Source organism: Megalops cyprinoides, chromosome 7, assembly GCF_013368585.1.
Source record: "Megalops cyprinoides isolate fMegCyp1 chromosome 7, fMegCyp1.pri, whole genome shotgun sequence".
NCBI classification, from domain to species: domain Eukaryota; kingdom Metazoa; phylum Chordata; class Actinopteri; order Elopiformes; family Megalopidae; genus Megalops; species Megalops cyprinoides.
Window position 1 is genome coordinate 36,887,404 of NC_050589.1, and position 12,141 is coordinate 36,899,544.

Below are 12,141 nucleotides of genomic sequence, written 5' to 3' on the forward strand. Positions count from 1 at the left end.
ATCAACAAAAATAAGTCTAATTTACTGAGGGGAGAAGGTCTGTCAGCCATGAATTACTTTGCTTTGCTTTCCCAACTCTACAGTTTTCTCACCCTTGAGAAAAGCAGAATTTGAGCGAAAGAGAGAAAAACAAGTTTCTTGTGATTTTATTTTGTGTGACCTCGCTTCAGAGTTGATTGAAAAGGGGAGGGACTGGCAGGTCACCATTGATGACATTCATGTAGAAGACACAAATGCTGGGTTGGACACAATGACTGAGGAAGACGTTCACCTCATGGAGTCTTCAGTTGTGTGGCGGGTATGGCAGGTGGTCTAGTCTTACTTCTTTTTCTTCTTCTTCTCTTTCTTCTCCTTTTTCTTGTCTTTGTCTGATTTCTCTTTCTCTTCCCTCTCCTTTTCTGCTTTCTTCTTCTCTCTCTTCTTCTCCTCCTTGGCCTCCTTATACTTCCAAATTGGTGGCTCCAGGTGGGTCTTAGACATCTTCCTCTTCTTCTCCTTCTTGGGTGTGGGGTCGGCAGACTTGGTTACCTTGATCTGGGGGATGCAGCCGGCAGGGAAGACGCTGTTGCGGCGCGCCAGGCTGCGGGGGAGGAAGCTGCGCACACTGTTGGATGCCATAGAGAGCACGCTGCCACGGCGCTCTGTGTCAGAGCAGCAGGATGCCAGCGACACAGATGAGGTGGACTTGACGGAGGGCGAGGCAGAGGAGATGGAGCCATTGCTGTGCCGCACCGGGTGCTCCTCCAGGTCCGCACTTGGGTGCCTCTGCACCAGCTCAGGCACTGCCAGGCGCCTCTTGCCGACTTCTGGGGGGCTTGTGGGGCAGAGCGGGCGGCAGCCCGTGGCCACCAGAGGGGAGTGGATGCTGGTGGTGATGCGCACCATATGGTCCAGCACTCCATTGTCCTGGGGGTCTCGGGGGAAGCTGAAGGTCAGGCTGGAGCGCAGGTGCTCTGTCAGGCGCTCGCCCCGACTCTTGGTGGCCATGGCCTTGGCCACCAGCTCCTTCAGCTCCGGCCACTCAGGGACATAGGACTCGTAGAACTGCTCGGCGCAGGGCCGCATGTTCAGTCGGCGGAGCCTCTGCAGCGTCTCGAAGCGCCCGGTCTTCAGGGCCCAGTCCCGGGCACACTTGCCCCGAGCTGTGTCCACAGCGTTCAGATCCGCGCCTGAGTGGGTTGGGGTTGGGAGGGGGGATGTATCAAAGGAGAGGAGCAGCAGAGGGAAAGAACATATGTACGGGGGCAAGGGCAAGGGCAAGATAACAGGGGAAGAAGGTGAGACAGAACGGGATTTGTTTGTCGGATGGAAAAATAATGCAATCCTTCAATTTTTTTGCTCCATCTAGTGGCCAAGAAGGGAACATCACTTATTTTGAATACCAAGTCTTACTGCGAAAGGGATGAGGAATATTTTATGGGGAAATTTACAACATTGCATTCTGTGCGCACACATACACGTTTTTTTTTAAATTAAAAATATTAAAATAATATTAAATTATAGCTGGGTCGATTATTTTGGTCATTCTGTTGTCGAAGACCACCAAGAGAAACAAACAACAACAAAAAAACCAACTAGAAATAAGTGTCATTACACGATGACCAGCGTTGATTGGACGGCTATGTTTGGAAGGGTTCCAGAAGGATTTAAATAGCTAGGTGTGTTAAATCCACGCGTGGCTAATCCCCAGATCACTAAGAGAAGCGAGAGATTACCGGGTAGACCAGAAAATGCCGCGTCCCCAGGTTCGTTCAATAAACTCGGTGATGTTTGCGTCACTGTCTTTCAGAATCACTGCTTTTTATGGGTCTTTTGGTATTCTTTCTTTTCTTCCTAAAATAGTAGCTTTTTCAGGTTGCATCAATTCAATATTTACTTGTTGAGCAAACGCTCTTATGGATAGCGATTAGAAACATCTAACGATATTTAGTGAAGCCATTTAGCCAATTATCTATTAATTTGTACGGCGGTCATTCCTTCTGGACACAAGCACCCCGACGGCTTTACCAATGCGGTTGCAGGTCCCTCCTTCGATCTTGATATCTATCTCTGCCAAATGAAATAACATGTGCTGCCCATCCTCAGATCCTGACGGAAAAACTCCTTCCCTTCTGTTCCCTCGAAGGCACCAACCAAGCACGTGCTGTTTCACATTGACATTTTAAAGAATGTCTTTAGTCAGAGAATTATTAATGCACAGAGTGAGACACAGCGAATCGTATGACTTTAGAGGTACTGATATTTAATGCATTATTTAAATAAATGTTTAAAAATATTTTTAAATGGAACATTTTCAGTCTTGTTTTTTGTTGTTACTGTTAGATCTTTTTTTTTAAATACTGGGAAGCTCAATGATGATGATGAGCCAAGAGGAACATCCCATCCTTGTCATCACCATGCCCTTCTGTCTTCTCTCCTGATGAAGTCAGCCCCTCTTTAAAGAGCCTGACTTGAGGTCATATCGGCCCCCTCTGAAAACAGAGACATTGCACCAGCCACTCCTGTAGTGCTGATTTCTCCAGGAATTCTCAGGAATGAGCTCAGCTCTGTTAAACATGCTTGAAAGGCTGCAGGGAGGCAGTTGTGTCCTCAGTGCTGGAGGTCACCCACCTGCCATGATCAGTGAGGACACGCAGTCATTACGGCCCTGCATGGCGGCCTTGATGAGTGCAGTGAATCCGCGTGAGTCTCGGACCTCTGTGTCCACCCCGCTGTAGTAGTTCAGGATGTAGTTCAGAATGTTGATGTGGCCTATAGGGGTGTAGTAAAAAAGAATGGAAACGCAGGTCAGTTCCAAAATAGATAGGCAAAGGACTTATGTGTTGTCAGTGGCTCATTCATTTTATTCAAACATATAGTATCAAATGCAAAAACTTTTGATTCGTTCAAGTAACTCAATTGTTGACAGCAGATGGCAGCTCCACTAATTGTTGGGTTAACAAATCCTTGTTCTCCCATCACTCAAAAGTTTAAAAGTTGCCCTGTCTGGCCTGAGCCCTATGGCCTGCTTTCAGTCCCAGTTGTGTCATCAGCTGACAGTGGCCCTGTTCACATCTGGCATTAACATGCGTCTTGGGTGGTCTGATCAGAAGTGGACAGCTCTAAGTACATCAGTGCACACCTGGCATTAGAATGCATCTCCACATGCGTCTAGAGTGACCACTTGTGATCGGATCTCACTTCCCAGCTCTATATGCAAATAAACACGTACATCATTTCCTGTGCCTAGTATGCCGGAAATTAAAAGAAGAAGAAGAAATCAAATCAATACAGACTGGGTCTATTCCTTGGTGTGTTCCAGGCAAACCAAATCTCTCAAGATGTTTGACGCACTCGTAATATATCTCTGTGGGCTTTTTGAAATTTCCAGACGCAGCGACTCTTATTCTGTTTATCTTTGGAAAAGGCAGAAATGCTAGATTAAAATGTTTTAGACGTAACCATATTTGGATGGCACCTTGCCAGTATAGGTGATTTAAATTGGCTAAGCAAGTTATTTAGTTTCCAAACGTTCTTACATCATTCACTGCTATGAAAATGTTTCACTATGTACTTTAATATCTGTGGTTGCTAGCTAGCTAGGTAGCATGCTAGTATTGTGAGCACGTTTATCAATTACTTTTCTAAGTTTAAAAGAAGCGCACTTGATGTGGAATAATGTATTAAAAGTAAGAAGTGCCCGAGTCGTGAAACAAGCGTCCTGTTCAGCGTTACTATATTGCAAAAAGCAGACTATTATTCCAAGCTGTGTAGCTGTCTGTGAATCAGTGAATGTTTGTCTTTGAAACTTGCTGTTTAAATTAACACTGAAAACACTGAAAGCACTGAAGTGCCTGGGTCATTTAACGAGTGTCCTGTTCAGCACCTTAAGCAGAGGACGTCAGTTGAGTAGGCGGTCCTTCAGTGTGGCCCAGGACACATTCACGTACACACTGCTAAAAGAATGTGGCCATATGCAGCCCAGACCAACCCGAATGTGGTCTGAGCAATTGGATCTCAATGTGTCCTCAATGCATCTTGGGTGCATTCACACCTGTACTTAGAGCTGTCCACCTGTGATTGGATCACCCAAGATGCATGTTAATGCCAGGTGTGAACAGGGCCAGTGACCCCCATGGTAACAGCAGTGGAACAAATCGGTTTTTGTTCCATCAGAAGAAAGGGTGGGTTTGTTGACCTATAGTCCTTGTCTTTACACTCGTGACCACCCTGCAACTCGTCAGGCGCCTGCGAGACACTCGGGTGACATCAGTGGAGCCGCAGCCATCCTCCCATCGGTGCCTGTTCCACCATAAGTAACATGGTGTGCTGCAGCCGCTGCTCATTGGTGCTGTTCCACCGATGCCATCTGAGTGCTCACAGGCACCCAGTGAATCGTGGTGAGTTGAGCAACCCCTGGTGATGCACCCACCCCTGTTTCTAGCAGAACAAAACCAATTTACTGGGTCATTCCAGCTGGAATTGAACCTGGGGCATAGCCTATGCTGTCATGTTGCTAATACTCACCACCCAAAATCACTGCATGAAATGATTAAAGTAGGAAGTAGTGATGGGAAAAAGAGCCGGATCTAAAAAGAGCTGGATCATTTGGCTCAGCTCAGCAATAAGAGCCGGCTCTTTCGGTTCCCACACGGCTCTTCATTTAGCACCACTTCTGGCTTTTATAATTCAGCCAAATTTAACAATGTTTTTACCTATGATTGGTGTGTGTGCACGTATATCACTTAAATTATTCAATGTAATTATACTAAACCTTATAATTTCCAGAATACCATTATTTTACATTGTTTGGTATAAAAGCATTAATGTAAAAACATCAAACACTGTTACACATGTGTATTGAACGTTTTATTTATATTGCACGTTGTAAATTAGCGTTTCGCTACAAACACTAAACACAGTGCATCTGGTCCTCATGCATAAATGTATGTTACAATTCTAACATTCAGTCAGTGCATGGAGTACCTGTGGCCGAGCAGTGTGGCGAAAAGATTATCCTATTATTCTGTCTTGTATTAATAAGAAAAAAAGAAAAAGAAACCGGCTCTCAGACGGGAGCTGGCTCCCGTCATTCACATAAAGGAGCCGGCTCATAGAGCTGATTCGTTTCCGACCGACACATCACTAGTAGGACGCACAATGCGCTGTTCAGCTCTACCATAAACTTTTGATCACATATGAGCTTTGGTTTGGGAGGCGTGCCATACTGCAGTGCTAACAGGAAGGGGCTTGTTTTTTCAGTCCATACCACAATTCAGCCATATTTTACTTTTAGTGTGACTACATAAAGCATACATAACAGCTGTGTTAAGCATTTGGATTACTGTACATGTGATACATGACACTCACAGGTTATAACAAGTGTTGTGTAGAAATGAATGTCACATCCAGCCCTGCCAACAGTGTCACATGACAGGGCTGGCACAAGAAGTGTACTAGAAGCTGTTGGCAGGGTTGGATGTCACCTTCACCCGTAGAGGGTAATGATAATTATTTTTATTGTAGTAGTTATGTTTGTCTTGCTGTTATCAGTTGACCTGTGGGACATCTTTACCCAGCAGAGCAGAAGGTAGGGTTGCTGCTGGCTTTGAACCACCCACAGCACACTAAGAGATACAATGAGATTGCTGAAATAAAGACCCAGGTGAGCTCCACTAAAATGGTGCTGGCTAAAGATCCACCCCCTGAAAAGCTGGAGGGATGAAATCAGTTTGTGGAGGGGTGTGTGTGTGTGGGGGGGGTTATATGGGGTTACACTGACCTGCTTGGGCAGCAATCATAAGAGCGGTGTTTCCATCTTTGTCCTGGTGGTTGATGTCGATGAAGGGACAGTGGTGAAGCCCAGTGACTATATCAACGAAGCCCTTATCAGCAGCCAGCATCAGACAGTTCTACCATGGGGCACAGCAGACACAGGACAAGGGCAGCTATCAGCTGACTAGTGCATACATCCCTTCCCCACGCCTCATCGTTTGCCTGATGAAAAGTCATTGAAATAGAGATGTCATGCTCACCCGTCCATTGATGTCCAGCTCCATCACTTCCTCCTGGGTGACGCCCCTCTCCAGCAGTCTGCGCAGGGCGGTGACGTCGTTCTGTGTGGCAGCCTCATACAGTGTGCTGACCTCCCCCGTGCCTGGCTTCTGCTCACGGTCATACACAGGGAGGACCGAGTCATCGGAGAGCACACTCTCGCACTCCGCATCGTCCCTGTACGGGGAGAGCTCTGAATTGTCCTCGTCTGGGCCCTCCCACAGGTTGGGGTCATCATCCTCGGCGTGTGCCATTCCGGTGCCCCGCAGAGCCTGGGATCACAGACTGCCCAGGTGTCCTTCTGCTCTCTGCATCCCTGATGACCTCGGAGAGGGCAGAGAGGGTCAGTGGTCAGAACTGGGATTCCTGCTCCAGTGGTGGTCTTCTCACACCATCTGCGAGAGAGACCATTTGTCTGCTGTTCTGGCACAGCTTTAGGTAAACTCAGAATGCAGCACATTGTGTTTAATGGAATGCAATGATGACATCTCTCCTTCCGTTTCACATGATTATTACAGAGGGAGGGTGAGTCACATCCGCTTCACTTCCCTCTAGCTGCTAATTGGCAGAGCAGTGTAGTAAGACTGATCTAAAAGTGAGGGAACTCACTTTGGCATAAAACTAGGCATATTCTTGCCTTCATGACTCTGTGGCAGAACAGAATATTGGATTGAAAATGTGTCTTGTAACCAGAAGGTTCCAGGTTTGATTCCCACGCTGAAATATTAACTTGAATATTAAATTGCCTGAGGTTATAAATCAGCTTCAGCTATGTAAATTGCTTAACAAAGGGGAAATACGTTGCCCTGGACCCTCTGCTCTGTAAAAAATGATAGAATGTGAAGACGCCTGGGTTCAAAACAGAAAAAAACTGAATTAGAAAAAAAAAGATTAATTCTTTGTGGTCTGCATGAATCACTGGACAGTAGCACTTTAGTCAGGGCGGAGTGAAGGCATCACACCACTGTCCTCAACAGGACACAAATTCCCTTAATTAAAGTCATTCCGGTTACATAAACACCCACCTCTAAGCCCTTATCTCCAAGCCTTCCCACCAGATTATTCACTGCCTTCAGTGAGGTGAAAGAAGACAGCCAATGATGTAATAACCTTGAGCAATATGACCACTTATAGTCTGAGGAGGCTCAAAGTTCATCTAGGGGAATAAAATGGTGCATTGCACCTGCAACAGGAGATCCAAACCATCTCAACTTCTGTCAACACCACTGAGTGGAAGGGATGCTGCAAGTGAAGCACTAGTTTATACTAACAGACTGGCCCTTTATCAAGAAAAAGGCCTTGCAGCAGACATACAATAATCTGGAAAATATTTACTACTTCAGAACATGACAACCACATATTAGACACTGAAATAATGCATTTAAAATTAATGTCAAAGGCTTCCACCAATGTGATCTCATCAGAAATCTAGCAAAAATAGAAGAAAGTCCCTCTCATCCAATAAACATTGGAGGGCATTAGGCTCCCTCACAGTAAATGACATTACAACAGGTGTGTACAATTTCCTGATCAATTCCTAGCCAAACTGTAGGTTAAATTGCAACTAAATAAGAGTAACAATTTTACTGGTCTCTTGCACTAAAAGTATTGTGCCCTGGAAATATGTGATATATTTACAACAACAAAAAGGCAATAATGCCCTGAATCATCTAATTTCACTGAGAAGCTGAGGTGTAATCTCAAGCAATTTTTGATTTTAATTGTAAAATGCAAAAGCAAAGTGTTTCTCCACAGCTTTTTCTATTCATATTGGCTGATTTTAATCTCCTATCACGGTAAACACCTTTAAGTTATGACCATTTCTTACATTTTAAATTTTACATGCAAAGTTAAAAACAAAATGAATTGTCTTTAGAATCTGGACACAACCCTCATGTACCACTGCATATGGTGTGACATATGTATGAAACTTGTGCCGGAATAACCCTAGGCTTTAATGAAACCCCGGCCTTCGTGTTGAGTGAAAATCTGCCTCTCCAGCACAAACCATTTCTTTTCTGTGCTTTATAATACATGAATAAGTATCATAGATCAACACTGAACATTTTTGACATGTCTGCTGACAGCTGACAAACGACATAACTGTATAAGACATCTTTGATCATATAACAGAGTAATGTGTTTTTATGTGATTGCACACAGGACGTCTTGTAATTGCAGGTGACACGCTGGCGGGCTGCCCATGCCTGGTTTTGCTCCCAGCGACATCGTCACGTCTGGCAGGCCTAGGTGAAATGTGACTTGGATAAACGAGCGTGAGCTGCCTCACTCACTGCGGCAGGCCATCGCAGGTCTGATTGACAGGGGGTAATCTGGTGGTGAGAAGAAAATCCCCAATTGCAGAGAGGATACTGGCCCTCTGTGCAATGTGCCGATGCTGTTGGGTAACTGGCTCAGGGATCCAAAAGCCCACTGAACACACTGCTATATATATAAGCACTGGGTCTAACAATAACAGTCAGGGCTTTATTAAAACATAGCACATAGTACATAGCATACAAATACAGCAAGTTAAAATATTATTAACTGCAGACTAGGGAAATGTTTTCTTTCCCCCCAAGGTAGCCCAGTTTCTGAATGCTCATTTTTCCTATGCATCCATTCATCCTTAATCAGAAAATGTTGTTTGGCGTTTTTATTTGAGGACTTTTTAGCCATGTAACATCCCAGTGCTGAGCTGTAACGCCGCATAAGGCGGTGCACACTGCTTGCATCACATAAAAGCTGCATGTCCTGCCATGCTCTCAAGGTCCTGACTCCTTCAAGGGCAAAAGCTCCACACAAATTGGCGGTTTCCTCTGAGGGCACAGGGTGGACATGTACACCACAGTACATATGTGCCTTTTGGTCTACATGTTTTGTTGCCCAGTGTTCTCATTCACTTGTGCATTAAATGTCCATCCCTCGGGGAAAATAATCATTGAAAATGACAGTGTGATCAATGATCAAGAAAATAACTTTGTTTTAATTGCTTCAGGAAATATACATAACTGTATAAATGGACAGTACTGTCTGTAAAAATGTGAATTGGTCTTGAAAAGGTTCTTCTGTGTAATTAGTTTGATCCAAGCCGGAGAAATGAAACAAAGCCTTCCTAAATGTATTGCATACCTCACAAGAGATATGATTGGCTCACCAAACTAAAGACCCAGGTCTTTTGGACACCTAACAAGTCACAATCTTGTCCTTACTATAGAGGATGATGGAAGCTTTAGACTCACAATGTCTGTCATTCCTTGGGGTGAGGACAAGAATAAGATTGGTTCCTGTATTTTTATCAGGGTTTGTCTCATTTGGATGCAAAGGTTCAGTTTCAACAACTCACTCAAACCAAAGCTGTTACACTTACAGGATGTAAACCGTAGAGACCTCAGGGTCTCAGTACAACCAGCCTCAATAACTTATCCTCCAACAGCATAAATGACTAAACAGTTGGCCTAGTGGCTGAATGAGTCACATCTTGTACATAGAGATAAACAGTCCATGTGTCACCCCCAGGGGGTGTGGTTTACCCCGTTCGGTGGGTGAATCACTATGACCCCTGGAGGGCCACAGCATGTTCAGCCATCTGCCTCAGGCTTTCAGGACTGCACTAATTGATTAATTAAATAGAAAGAATTTAGACTTTGAAATGTATGTCCTCAAATCCCTTGGGCACTGCTTTTGTGATTTTATAAAGCATATTACAAGAGAAAATAAAAAACAAACCAAACAAATTAGGTTCAGAGCAATAGGATGATCACTTCCCATGTCTCCTGGTGGACCAGTTGTCAAGTTGAACACCAGTTAGTGGTGTCTTAAAATATCTGGTTTCACTGATGATGGTAGTAGACTATTGTAGATAAGGGGGAGTAACCCTGAGCCTGGGATCAGAACTCAACTGAATTCATTGTATTGGAATTTTCCTGGAATGTATATTACTCTCTCTTGCACACAATGTTTAGTTTTTGTGTTTACCATTATCATCCATGCCCCATTTCGGAAATGATTTGTTCGACGAAAAAGTTAGGCAGTGGCACACAACCTAAATTAGAGGTGGAAAAGATCATTCTAAATTTTGAAAAATCTATACTGTGAGTTTTAAAACTACATAATGTACTTCCACAAATTCAGTGCACATAAAACCAAAGAGAAAAAAAGAGTGAGACTCTCTCATTGTTCGCGTTTGAAAAGATGAAGATGTCAAATAATGTGGTTTTTGGCAGACATATATGCAGAATTGGGACCTTTAAGTGAATAAGAAGGCCCAGCAGTATGTTTTCCAAATGTTTTCAAACTTGAAACAACCATAACCCCAACCATTGCACACACACAGACACACACACACACACAGACTATGGAACAGTGTCCTGGCCTTGAATTATCAGTATGTGTTCTGTTCTGATTTTCAATCTGCTTCTGTCTCTGATGTGTTTCAGTGGTAGTAATTGTAGTATGAGCAAGAGCTGGAAGTGTGTGAAAAAATTAAGTGGACGTGTTCAAGTGTGTGTGAAAACTAGTACCCTAGCACACACAGTGTTTGTGTGTCTGTGTTTGGTAAACATGGTCCACAGAGTGCCCAAAGCCACAGAAACCGAACAACAAAATGCATCCACTACAATGCTTCCAATTACGTGTTCACATCATTTTGACAGTTTTCCTCTTTCCTGTAATCAGTAATTCAGGTGATTACGAAACCCAGCCAACTGAATGCAAAAAATGCTAAGGTACCATTCAAACTGCTGAAAAATCATGTCGCTTTCATAAAATCTGGAGCACCATTAAGTCATATGGCTACTGATGGTTCCCCTCATTGTCTGCAGAAGTAAAACTTACCATGGAGCATATCAGGCAGAGGGGGATGGCTATTTTGCTCCAAGGATTCACTATATTTAGCTGTCCTTCCCAGCCACATACTGTGCTACTCTGGCTTTTTGTAAACTGACAGAAAGAGATGGAGTGTGAGGGAGGGGATGGGTGGGAATAGTGGAAAAAAAAACATTTTTTTACATGGCGATACAAACAGACAGCATGGCTTCAAATCCCTGAGCTGCCATGGGTTTGCAGTCTATCACAAAACCAGCCCATTAACAGAATACAGTGAACCCACAGCACAGACACACGCTCATGACAGTGCCTCCACCCGCTACAAAACCCCACTGTGTCCCTCCCTTCAAATTCCTGTGATTCTCCACTCTATTACAACACCAAGCACCCCCCCCCCCCAAACAGAGAAGAGCTTTTTGAACCTGTGCAATCAACAAACACTGATATCCTGCCACAAGCAAGTGGTCTCTCCAGCTTGTGTATGACATAGTTACCCATATCTTAATTAGCTTGGCAGTGCTCCTTAACCGGGGCGATTTACACAACTAACATTTTCACACATAATCCATTCTCACAGGTGATTATTAACTGGAGCCGATTGGGTGAAGCATGCATATCAAGAATACAGCATCACTGCCCCACCTGGGCAATCAAACCTGCAAGCCTTTGGTTTCAAGCTCAGCCCTATAACCATTATGCTACACTGCTATCAGGACTTCGCAGCAGTACCTTTCTCTCACCCCACCTGGCTCTGTCTTATGAATCCATCCCTGCCGCAGCTCCAGCAGTCAACAGGGCGATAAAATGCCAACATTAGCTGACATCTCGACATCTTGTCTCATGAGAGGTGAGCCAGAAGTGGTGAGAAGGAACTTCCTACTTACCAAAAGTTAAAACCAGCGGATCTGCTCCTCCTCTCGTGCCCCTCTCCAGGAAAATTTTGCCTCTGTCCAGCAGAGCCTGTGTGAATGTACATGCGAGTGCTTCCTTCTCCTCTGCTTCTCGGGTGGCTAAAGCATCTTCCACCCTGTGGCTCTGCTGTCCTCTTTTGGGATTGGAGAAAAGAGATGACACAATGCGAACTCTTTCAGGCTTGTCCCCCCTCCTTCTCCCGCTCCTCCTGCACTTTGTGGGGACTTATGCTGCCCGATTGTGACCGAATCCTCCCAAGTCTTCATATAGACTGCTTTGCTAAGTCAGGCAGCATGCTCTCTCTCATCCTCATTACAGCAGATTTGTGGAGAGGATTAGGAGGAAGAAACAGAAGGAGGCTTCCTTTCC

The 12,141-nt window shown here is 44.6% G+C and overlaps 1 protein-coding gene across 1 annotated transcript; it reads right to left on the bottom strand.

Moving 5' to 3' along the window:
- Nucleotides 1-318: 318 nt before the first annotated feature.
- Nucleotides 319-6,443, bottom strand: ankrd33aa (ankyrin repeat domain 33Aa). Its single transcript, XM_036533563.1, has 4 exons — nt 6,015-6,443; nt 5,762-5,891; nt 2,611-2,751; nt 319-1,169 (listed from the first exon to the last, which is right to left on the bottom strand). The coding sequence occupies exons 1-4, from the start codon at nt 6,285-6,287 to the stop codon at nt 319-321; spliced, it is 1,395 nt and encodes a 464-aa protein (XP_036389456.1). The 5' UTR covers nt 6,288-6,443.
- Between the last annotated feature and the right edge of the window lie 5,698 nt (nt 6,444-12,141).